This window comes from Molossus molossus, unplaced genomic scaffold (genome assembly GCF_014108415.1).
Source record: "Molossus molossus isolate mMolMol1 unplaced genomic scaffold, mMolMol1.p scaffold_m16_p_12, whole genome shotgun sequence".
NCBI classification, from domain to species: Eukaryota; Metazoa; Chordata; class Mammalia; order Chiroptera; family Molossidae; genus Molossus; species Molossus molossus.
Window position 1 is genome coordinate 62,021,927 of NW_023425347.1, and position 11,839 is coordinate 62,033,765.

Genomic DNA, 11,839 nt, shown 5'->3' on the forward strand with positions numbered 1-11,839 from the left:
AACCTGGGTGTGCCCTGACTGGGAATCGAACCAGTGACCTTTTGGTGCACGGGTTGACGCTCAACCGCTGAGCCACACTGGCCAGGCTGACATCTATTCTTTTTAATACCTCAGTTGAATTTCTTCCCAAATGATCACATTTACATTCTTTGAGCCTTCAGCCTGTCTGTATTGTATGTATGGTCAGATTTTGATAAAACTGGCTTGGGGATATGCCTGGGTGATGAAGTAACTGTGTGCAATTTGAGAATCCAGGGATTGTATAAACCATACCTAATAATGAACTATTTTGATCCTATCTTGACTCTAGAATTTAGGTCGCAGGAAGTTCATGATGATATGAACATGAATGAAAAAGTATCAAGGTAAGTCAATTTACCTTCCGCTCACCCCTGCTATTTATTGTTAGAGTCGACAGTTGAGGAGACCTCTATACGGAGGGGAGGGTTTAAGAAAAGGAAGGCTGGTTCTACCTAGAACACTTTGCCATGCTTTTTGCCTGCTTATCTATTTCATTCTTCATTATTTACAACGGCATTCAGGTCCTACTTTCCCAGGGAGCCCTCTCCGACCCTATCTATTTAGGTTAGATAACACTTTTTCACCAGAACATTTTTCTCGTAGTTGTGAGGGTCTTATTTCTTGCTTATCTCCTCCTCTAAATGAAAACTCCCTGGGTTATGGACTATGGCTTTCCGATCTGTATCATGTGACCTTATACCAAAACATAGGTTGCAAAGTTGATTAAGAAGGGACCTGCTTTTAAAAAAAAAGGAGCAAAATAATCTGGAAGCTCAGAATAGGTAGCCATTTCCATTCTTCAGGGGATCAGGAAAGTCTCTGCCAAGTTGAAGCAGGTAGGTAACATTTTGACACGTGGGGGGCAACTGTGTAAACAGAAAACAAGTGTTTTGGCAAGTTTGTTGCTTCTGGTGAACAGAAACTCTTAATTTTAATGTATTTTAAATTCTTGATTTATCCTTTATGATTGTTGCTTTATCTTTTAAAGAAATCTTTATCCAAAGATCATATGATGTTCTCCCATATTTTCTTCTAACACGGTTTGTTTTGCCTTTTACACTTAAATCTTAGCTCTATGTGGAATGGATTTTTGTATTTGTAGGGAAGTAGCAATCTAATTAAATTTTCCTCCAGGTGAATAAATGTCCTGGCGTGACTGAGTGGCCCATTTTCCCACTGAGCTGCACCTTTGTCACACCAGGTTTCCAGCATCTGAAGACGGCTTCATGCGCTCTGGTCCACTGCTGTGCCATTTCTAGCCCAAGTGCATTGTGGTCTGAGAAAGTAGTTGCTATCAGTACCTTGACATGTTTTGAGACATGGTTTATGCCTCACATATGGTCAATTTTTATAAATGTTCCATGTGCACTTTAGAAATATATGATTTCTCTAATTTCTTTTTACTTTTCCAATTTTTTTGATACAAGGGTCATTATGTCCTTTAAATCAAGTATGCATTAATTCTTTTATTAAAGTCTTCCATAGATTTATGACTTTTTAGATGCTTGATCCATCAACATTTGAAAGCAGTCAGTGGAAATCTTGCCCAAAGATGGCAGATTTGTCAATTTCTTCCAAAAGTTCTGTCATTTGTTGCTTTATTCTATTTTATTAGTTGCATACAACATTTGAAATGTATTCTAGTAAACTGAATGTTTCTTCTTTACGTTGTAGCCATCTCTATCCCTAATACTATTAACAAAAATACTTCTATAGCTCTTACTATGGGTCAGTCACTGTTTCCTATATTTAATATGTATCAACACATTCAATCCCACAACAGTCCTGTGAGCTTGCTACTGTTATTATAAACATTTCATAGAAGAGAGACTGAGGCAAGAGGTTAAGTTACTTGCCCGAGCTCACACTGCACGTTAGAGCCAGGATGTCCATCCATTCTCTTCTCTGCTCCATTATGCTCTACCTGCTGGCCTGATATTATATACCTATTGATCTTTTGGCATTTCCCTAGTATGCATGTTTGATCCCTTCATTTTCTGTTTTCCATATTCTCATTCAGTCTCGCATACAAATAGCATAGAGCTGAATTTGGATTTTTAAAAAAAGTCCAGTATGACAATGTCTTATCGCCTACCTTGTCCTTGACCGACATTTCAATCTTCTGAAACACGGTGGTGCTGATGGACATACTTGCCTTTTGGGTTTGCATACCGCTGACTGCTCTGGCTAGCGTCTGCTGATGTGTGGGGCTAGTCGGGTGCTATGTGTTACTCTATGTATAAAGTGTAGCAATTTGTTAAGACACAGGATCTAGGAGTTTTGAATTTGCAGAGTCCTTTCAGAATATTCTTCTGCTCTCTACTGCCAAATGAGGAAGGCTATTCAAGGTGATGAAAAGCAATGACCTACAACCAAGACTACTCTATCCTGCAAAGCTATCATTTATGATCAATGGACATATCAAGAGTTTCCCAGACAAGAAAAAGCTAAAGGAGTTTATCAGCACCAAACCAGTAGGATATGAAATATTGAAGGGTCTTTTTGAAGAACAAAAATATGAATAAAATGGCAATTAACACATATCTATCATAACTGAATCTACAAACAAAATGAGCAAGCAGAACAGAAACAGACTCATAGATACAGAGAACTTTTTGTTGCTTGCCAGATAGGTGGGGGCTCGGGGGATGGGTGAAAAAGATGAAGGAATTAAGAAGTACAAATTGGTTGTTAGATTGATGAACCTCAAAGGGAAGGGGGGAAGGAGGGTGGAAAGAGATAAAGAACTTCTATGCATATATGCATAAGCAATGGAAATGGACAATAGTGTGGGGAAGGCAGGACGGGGGTGAGATTGGGGAGGAGGGGGTCAATGGGGGAAAAGGGGGGGAACATCTGTAATACATTCAACAATAAAGATGAGTTAAAAAAAATAATAAAATGCCCAGACATTTTACTTAACCCAGTAATTTTACTGTAAGGAACTAACTGTAGTAAAGAAAAAGAAAGAGGGGGGAGGAGAGAGGGAGGAAGGAAGGAAGGAAGGAAGGAAGGAAGGAAGGAAGGAAGGAAGGAAGGAAGGAAGGAAGGAAGGAAAATTACACACAGAAATATGCCTCAGGGTTATTTATAAAAATGAGATGTTTTAAACCCCCCAAATATCCAATGATTTGAATAGTATAGTGTAGTACTCAATATAAACATTTGCTCAATATGTACTAGTTTTCAGTGACATGGAAAATTGCGGGCACTATGATTGATGAAAAATAGCAGAATGAAAACTTGTATGCATAGTATGATCTCCATTCAGTTTTTAAAGGGGCTTGGGAAATGTTTAGAAGGAGACTCAGATGCCCTTGAGAGGTCAGATCATGCTTATTTTGTCCCTTTTCTGCTGCCAGTTTTTAAATATTCAGGATATATTGCGTTATATTCGGTGAACAGGTGTTTAAGCAGGCACTTGCCTGGCCCCTTGCCGGCCCTCGCAGCTGCAGCTCCTTCCAAACAGGCTTCCAAGTTCTCACTGCACACTCGCGGTACGCCCAGCAGAGTGCCCCGCTCCCAGGACACATTGGAATATATGTTCGGATCCCACCTTCTGGGAACCGAAAGTGGAGAGAGAAAACGAATAACCGTTGGACAGAGAAGGAGTAATTACTGAGCTCCGTGTTATAGACTCCAAAGGCAACAGACACTGAGAAGAGAGAGGGATTGGAGAGCCCTCGACAAGTCCCGGAAGGCTTTTTAAAAGACTCCTCTTGCCCTGGCTGGTTTGGCTCAGCAGTTAGAGTGTCAGCTCATGGACTAGAGTAGTCCTGGGTTCAGTTCCCACTAAGGGCACGTACCTAGGTTGCAGTTTGTCCCTGGCCCTGGTTGGGGTCGTGTGGGTGGCAACCAGTCCATGTGTCTCTCTCACATTGATGTTTCTCTCTCTTTTTCCCTCTCTCCCTCCCGCTCTATCTGAAGATAAATGCAAAAATGTCCTCGGGTGAGGATAAAAAAAAAAAAAAAAAGACTCCTCTTAGGTGCATCTTTGATGCTGGTCACATGCTGAGTCCTTGACATTCTATTGGACACCTGTGACCATAATCCGAAGGGAATGGTGACACTATGTCTCTGAAAAATCCCCCAAATTCCTGTGACATAACATCCTGTGGTTCTAATGTACCCAATGAGTCATTTAAGTGTTCAGATGTGCAGACACCAGAGACATACAGGTGGTTGATGGAGTAGGTCCTGTTTTGCTCACATCAGTGATGGACATGTTGGTAACTGCCATACCAGAAAAAACAAAAACCATTTTGAAGCAGCAGGTATGCCATAGACTTGAGGCAAGGCTCCTGGGTTCAAAGCCACGATTTCTGTGACTATGACAGTTCTCTGATCATCTGTTTCCTCTTTCATAAAACTTTATGAATGGCTACTTTAAAGGACGCTTACTGTGAAAAACAAATCAGTTAACGTATGTAAAAGCATTAAGACTTGACACATAGCCCTGGCCGGTTTGGCTCAGTGGTTGGAACGTCGGCCTGCGGACCAGAGAGTCCCAGGTTTGGTTCCCACTAGGGGCACGTACCAAAAAAAAAAGATTTGACATGTAGGTGCTCAAAAAGGATTAGCCTGGCTATAATACCTTCTCCCTCCCTGCATCCTTTCCTACTAATGCTAAGCACTCATTGGATTTATCTTTTCTCTTCATGGAGGTTCATATTATTGTTTGCCTTTTATTTTTCTTCATTGATTTTAGAGAGAGAGGAAAGGAGGAGAGAGACAGAAACATCGATGAGGGAGAACATCGTCTGGCCGCCTCCTGCATGCCCCCCACTGGGGATCGGGCTCACAACCCAGGCATGTGCCCTGACCAGGAATTAAACCAGCGACCTCTTGGTGCATGGGCCAATGCTCAACCAGTGAGCCACACCAGCTGGGCTGTTATTCACGTTTTAGAGGCAAAGAAACTGAGGCTCAGAAAGCAGAGGGGGTATGATTAGAAGCAGGTGGATCTCTTGCTTCTGGTTTCAAATGTAGTCGCCACCGATCAGGGGTGAGCAATGTCTGGTCGGCGGGCATGTAGCCGACCACTTGCTTTTGTAAATACAGTCACAGCGGCTGAGTTCAGAGGTTACCATGGAGATGGTATGCCTGGCAAAGCCTAAAATATTCACTGTCTGGCTTTGCCAAAGAATCAAAATCTACTTCTGGATAATTTTTTAAATGTTTTGGTAAAACATACTTATTACCCAGAAAGTACTGATTGGACTATTTTAGTTCAATCTTAATTTACTTGCTCAAAAATATTTTTCTCCTCAGAGATGAAGTTAAAGAAAAAAACTGGAGGCCCAAGTTTTTTAAACCAAAGGAGAAGAAAGAGTCAGAAAGGTAAGCACACAGGTATACCCACACCACAACTCATCTGCCCGTTGGCACCTCTCACCAGCTGCGTCAACTTAGGCAAGTCAGTAAGTGTGACTTTTCAGGTCCTTCTCTACAAAATGAGAATCACAATACTCAGATCATAATAGTGGAGAGGATTAGAAGACACACAGAATGAAAATGGAAAGCACCACACACATTTCTCTTCCTCGTCATCCTCCCTGCTCCTGGCAAACGGGGAGCGGAGAGAGATGTCAAGCCAGCCCTCATCAAACAATGACCAGCTTCGTTTTCTTTCCGGCTCTAAGGACTTTTCTCCTATAAGACGAACCTTAAATAAGACACCAATTTGAACTTAAATGAAACTAACTATCATATAGTGAGACTGGTTTCCCTAAAATGCAATATCATTCTAGTTTTGTCTACTTTAGTGTTAGAACTACAAGAGAATGTTTTATCAACTCAAAATCTTTCCCTGTGGTGACTTGGGGTTCGGTGCCCCAGTCGTCACCTCAGTCACCAGGAGGTGGGCTCGAGCTGAGGTACACTGCTTACCCACTGTCTTCAGGAAATCCTTGTCGGGATGGTCATTAGGCTGGAACACTGTGTGGTCTGTCTGCTCTGGGAAACCTGTCTAGAAAGTCCTGCAAGGGACACCCCAAGAGAAATAAGACATTAGCCTATACCAACCTCAGACTCAAACTCAAAGGATGGTATACAATGACCCTTCCTTTAAGTTTATTTTCTTTGGGTTTAGACTTGGTGTAATTTATTTTTCTCAAGTCGGAAAGATGTATTCACAGACTAGAAAGCCCTTCTCAATGTACTCTTCATACCTTTGCATAGCACAGCAAAACGGAATTCCGAGGGAGGAAACAGACATTTTTATTGCCCCTCCCGCCTCAAGAGCTTTGGTGTTTTAATGACCACACATGTCATTTTAGGAAACAACTTTCTAGTGCTTTTCTAGTTCTTACAACAAACTGATATAAGTTTACCTTTTTTTTTTGGTTAATCCTCACCCAACGTTATTTTTTCCATTAATTTTTACAGAGAGTGGAAAGGAGGGAGGGAGGGAGGGAGGGAGGGAGGGAGGGAGGGAGGGAGGGAGGGAGGGAGGGAGGGGGAGAGAGAGAGATAGGCGTCAATGTGAGAGAGACACGTGGATTGGTTGCTTCCTGCACACAACCCACCTAGGGCCAGGGATCGAGCCTGCAACCCAGGTATGCTCCCTTGACCAGAAATCGAACCCACAACCCTTTGGTCCACTGGCCAATGCTCTAACCACTGAGCCAAACCAACCAGGGCTAAGTTGACTTTTATCCTCAACTGAGTAAATTTGAAAATGTGGTAAATTTAAAAATGCACTACATTGAGGCTATCATTACTCCCGTAGATTGATGTATCGATTTCCATGTGCTCTTGATTCCTTTTTGAATTGTTTCTATCAAAACTTATTTTACCAATAAGAAAAGCTTTCTATTAGTACAGTCCTTTCATTATTGCTTTATTAATCAAAGATGACATATTTTCAGAGAAGCTGGGGAAGGATGTGACAGGTATAAAGTCACGGCTGTGACAACCCACCTGGTAAGATGTCCCGCATGGACTTGGCATGTAGTTGGGAAAAGGTAGCTGGAAAGGTAGACTGTGGCCAGAAAACAAAATGCCCTGTGCGCCATGGGAATGTACCTTTACCTTTGAGGCAGTTGAGAGAGATCCAAAGGTTTTCAGCAAGAGAATGACACAGTTAAAGTTTAGAAAGATGGCCGGAGGCAGGTATGCAGGTGGATTCACAGATGGAAAGACAAGAGGAAGCTGGTATTTCAGGTGAGAAGTGGTCACAGCCTGAGACACGGCAGTGGCTGTAATCTTGGACAGAACGAAACAGATCTAGGGGATGCTTCTGAATAAAACTGACAGGACTTGTTCGACCTGTTTCCCTGTCAGTACAGAAAACGACTCAAATTCGGCACCAGCCCCCCACGATGAGCAGGAGGGAGGAAAGGAAACCAAGGCGTAGTCGGCCTCTGCTGCAGGTTATCCAGTTTTACACCCTGAAAGTTCTGCATATCGTTTACAGCATCTTGCTTCATTTTCTCAATCCTACCTTCTCCATGATCATTCAGCAAACCGGACATTTCTTTGATTGATGCACAGAGATTTTTAATTCCCCAGTTAGGTTGGAAAACTACAAAATGGAAGCCATTTACTCACAGTTACTGGCTCCCATTAAATAATCCAAGGGTGAGAGGGACAAATGAAAACTTTCCTTACGTTTCTTCTTTCTTAAGTTCATTATACTTGTAAATCTGATTCAAAGACATTTCTTGTTTAACTTAGTTTAACCATGTAGATGTTATTCATGTTATCTTGCTGTCGAAAAATGGTTAATCATGGGGAGAAGAATAGTATTACTGTTCAGTCATTTTGACAATCTGCTCTAGTAGAAAGGTGTGTATAATAAAAGGTATATAAAAATATACACACACAAAATTATTCCTAAATGTATCCTGAAATAGGATGACTTGATAGATCTGGAAACTTCAGAGTTTTATTAATGGTACATTTAACCCTCCCTCCATTTTTCTTGCCAGTCCATCGCCTAGAAATTTCTTCAGAACCAAGAAGCAAAGTTTAGAAAAGAACAAAATGCAAAGAGAAAAACTTTTCAGAGAAGTATTTGAGGTATGTTCTCCTCTGAAGGTAAAAATCAACAATATTAAAGGCTGGAAATTTCTGTTTTTCAGAGAAAGCGTGGGATTAAGATGATTTTTGACTAAAAAGCTGATAAATTTATTTTCCTGGTGCATTTCTGAACTGTCATGGCTTTGCAGGTGCTATTTCCTGTGCCTGGAAAAACCCGAGCGCTCAGTCCACGTGGCACCCACTCCTGCCTGACGCCAGGCAGCTCCCTCAGCGCACGTTCACAAATCCATGACACACGTTAGAACATTGATCCATGGTGTGAGCACCTGTGTGCGCGCACACACCTGGAACTAAAGCTCCCGAGCCCCGTCTGAGAGAGATTTTTGTCTCCCTCAGGTCTGCTCCCCAGCTCCCAACATGAAACGCGTGACACTGCCCAGTGATGAATGAGCCGTGAAACAAACACATGAACAATGAACGAACGAAGGAAACCTCCCTGACCTTTTATCCTGCATTTGAGTCCGGGGACACTTTTCCATAATTCCAGCTAAAGCACACGCTCCTTCCTTCTGATTTTATACTCTGTCAAAACGAGAATTTATTGAGACATACGGAGTGCTTCCACGTACCCGCCACTGGATCGAGAGAGAGTGCGCGTCCAGCTCCTAAAATCTGTCCAAGCTTCGTCTCTGCCTAAAATCTTTCAAAAGTTCCCCATTTCCACATGGATCAAGTTTAGGCTTCTTAGCGTGACGTATTCAGCCCTTCATGCTGTGAAGACATGAGTTTGCAGTAGACGGTTTCATACTATCACACTGTGGTAGGAAACTGTCCACTGCAAACTGTGCTGTTATTTGACTAGTTGAGAAACAACAGTGTAGCAATTTCTCAGGGAAAAGCCCCAACGTTCCATCTAGTGCTTTTCTCCCCCACGGTATTTGGACCATCTCATATGAGACAGAAATTCCATTTCCCATGTGTGTGACTCCATTCCTCCTTATTATCTATGGTGGCTTTCCTCAATATCCCATTAGAAAAAGTCTGCCATTTCAATAACTTTTATTCATTGCAAATCACAAAATATTGGGTACATTTGTGTCAGGCATTGAAGGTACAAGGACGAATAGAACTGTCTTCCACTTTCATTTTACAAGACCAAATGTTTATTATAATGCTACAACAGGAGCATATACAAAATGCAATTAAAACAGTAAATTATCCAGAGCACTCATGAAAGCCTTCGTGCAGGTGGGTAAGAGAATGGAGGACATTCCAGGCAGAGAAACATGAGCAGCGGCGTGGACATGTGGACGGCATGTAGCACAGTCAGGGTTAATGTGCAGCCTGGTAAAGGGGCCAGGACTGGGGGCAAGGGAATGAAGATGTGCAAAGGACCTGAAAGTCAAGCTAAGAAATGCGGATTTTATCATGAAAGCAATGAAGAGTGGTGATCTAACCTGATTTGCATTCTAAGAAATCACTGTGTGTTCACCGTACACAAGGGCCTAGAGAGGGTAAGCAACCCATTAGGAAGCCGTTCCTTTGTAAGACAAATCTATCCTGTGGATCAGAGGCCGCTTGCTACAGGTGATCTCACAGGAGACGGCAGAGCGAAAGGAGGCATACCTCAGAGAAACGTTTGTAAATCAACACTCCTGAGCAAGGGGAGATGTTCAGCCACCCAAACTTGATGGAGTAGACATCTGTAAATATAAGCTATATATTCTGAAGCTTTTTTTCCCCCAGTCACGGGATTTCAATACATTGTAAGTGATGTACCTCTAAATGTATAGGCTGGTTAGTTTAAAACACCAGAAAATAACTCCCTTGAAGTCAGATACTGAATTGCTCCTCAGTTTCTCACAAATGCCTGTCTCTGACCACAAAAGGAGAGTGGGAACTGCCCCCACCCCTATCCTACTACTTTCAAAGGTACATTACAGCGACATATAGGAATACACAAACCCGCCCAGAGAGGACAGGAGAAAAGGTGTGTAAGCATTGTAAACTCAGAGTTTCTCCCCCACCTTAGTTTTTAACTTCTCCTTTCCTGGTGGTAACTTTATTACTGGAACTGTTGACATACTATGCTATCCACAGTGCTTAATATATACCCATGTACAGAATCCATTCACCAGAATTCAATCTAGTACAATTAGATAATGATGTGAAAACACTTTGCAACTGGGATCGTACCGAGCAAATATAAGACTGTGGCATTTTACCATCACTTCCTTAAATAACTTTCCTTTCACTGACTGTCTTGCTATTATTTTCTACTCCCTTAGATATTATTTAATGAATTAATATCTAGCATCTTGAGTTTATTTTGAGGTTACTAATTTTATCATAATGAAAAGAAAAACGATGCACACACAGTCTGATTAGTAATTTCTCATTCCAGTATGACAGAGAGATTACTGTCATCAACACAGCGGTGGCATGTTCCAGGAATTCAAGAAATGGAATCTTTGATTTGCCAATAACCCCTGGAGAAAAACTGGAAGTCATTGATACCACTGAAGAAAATCTAGTGATATGTCGCAATTCTAAAGGCAAATGTAAGTCGTTGCCCATAAAATTTCACTGCTTTAAAAAATCTCAAAGCATCACCTCTATAATGTTCAATGATGTTTGTTTCCATAGATGGATTTGTGCTCATTGAACATCTACATTTCAAGTAAGTGGCTTGATTTTATACTTCAAATCATGAATTCTAAATACTTAACACCTTGTTGTGTACATTAGTCTTGAGGAAAGACCAGTGAATTTATTTGCATTCAGGGAAAAGTTGAAGATTAGATATGCAACGCCCTATTCCATAAGGATTACTCTGGAAGAGACTTTGCTATTGTCTCCTGAGTACGTTACCAAGCTTCTCTACAGAGTATATTTATAAACATTTCAGAGGAGTGTAAAAATATTAAACTGGGTAAGAAATTTCACAGAAATCTCCTGGTCACTACCCCGCTGGTCTACACTTCAAAATGTATTTTTGTTTTTCTCAGGCCCCAAGGTTGGTCAACCTAGGAAGAGCCACATCAAGTGTACAGACGCAGGAATGAGAACCAGTTCTAGGACCGAGTCCTGTCCCATCAAGCTCACTTCCCATGTCCCACTGAGACGGTGGGACCCGTGGACACCTGCGTCAGGAACTTAGAAAACAAATCCTCCACAGTCAATTGGTTTTACTCCCCAAAGGCTACCTGTCCACGTCACTGCTGACTCACAGAAGGTGGAGGTGCGTTAGCATCTGAGCACCTCCTCAGTGAGCCCCATGCAAAGCGACAAACCACGCCGACGGCACTGCCAGCCAGCTGGACAGACGGTCGGCATGCTTCCACTACTGGCGTGGGCGTGCCTATACATTCCAAAAGATGCTGTACCTTTAAATGGGGTATGATCCCATTATGGGGGGGAAATAATGTAACCAAGACCTTTTAAATACTCAAAGTACAATCTTGAAATAGCTACAGCTCAGTCTTTTAAAAAGTCAAGGTATAAGTGTTCTGCTTTATTACTAAACCAAAATCAGACTAAAAATGCTGCTCAAAATTGCTTTCCTTTGGGAATATAACTTGTTCATAAATCCACCCAACATCACTGAAATAACATGTATGCTGTATTGGTTTAAAATAGCCTGTTGTCCAAACTAAGTGATACTTATTGTTTTGTCAGTGCCAGAGAACCTGCTTAAATAATAGAATTCATGTACATTTTTACTTGTGTGAAAGTAGAGAAAAATAAGCTGCGCTGTTAATAACGTTCTACCTTGTGAACGGTGTGCTCTGCCTGTTACACAGGGTGATTCGGCCTTCAGCGGTGTGGCTTGACT

General features: G+C 41.8%; 1 protein-coding gene across 1 annotated transcript in view; it reads left to right on the plus strand.

Moving 5' to 3' along the window:
- FYB2 (FYN binding protein 2) overlaps positions 1–11,098 on the plus strand; it is a 105,826-nt gene extending 94,728 nt beyond the window's left edge. Inside the window, exons 14-18 of the mRNA XM_036256792.1 lie at positions 5,251–5,361; positions 7,953–8,043; positions 10,409–10,565; positions 10,651–10,684; positions 11,013–11,098. Of these exons, the coding sequence (XP_036112685.1) occupies positions 5,251–5,361; positions 7,953–8,043; positions 10,409–10,565; positions 10,651–10,684; positions 11,013–11,034 (415 nt within the window). The 3' untranslated portion in view covers positions 11,035–11,098. The remainder of the gene's footprint in view (positions 1–5,250; positions 5,362–7,952; positions 8,044–10,408; positions 10,566–10,650; positions 10,685–11,012) is intronic.
- Positions 11,099–11,839: the final 741 nt, after the last annotated feature.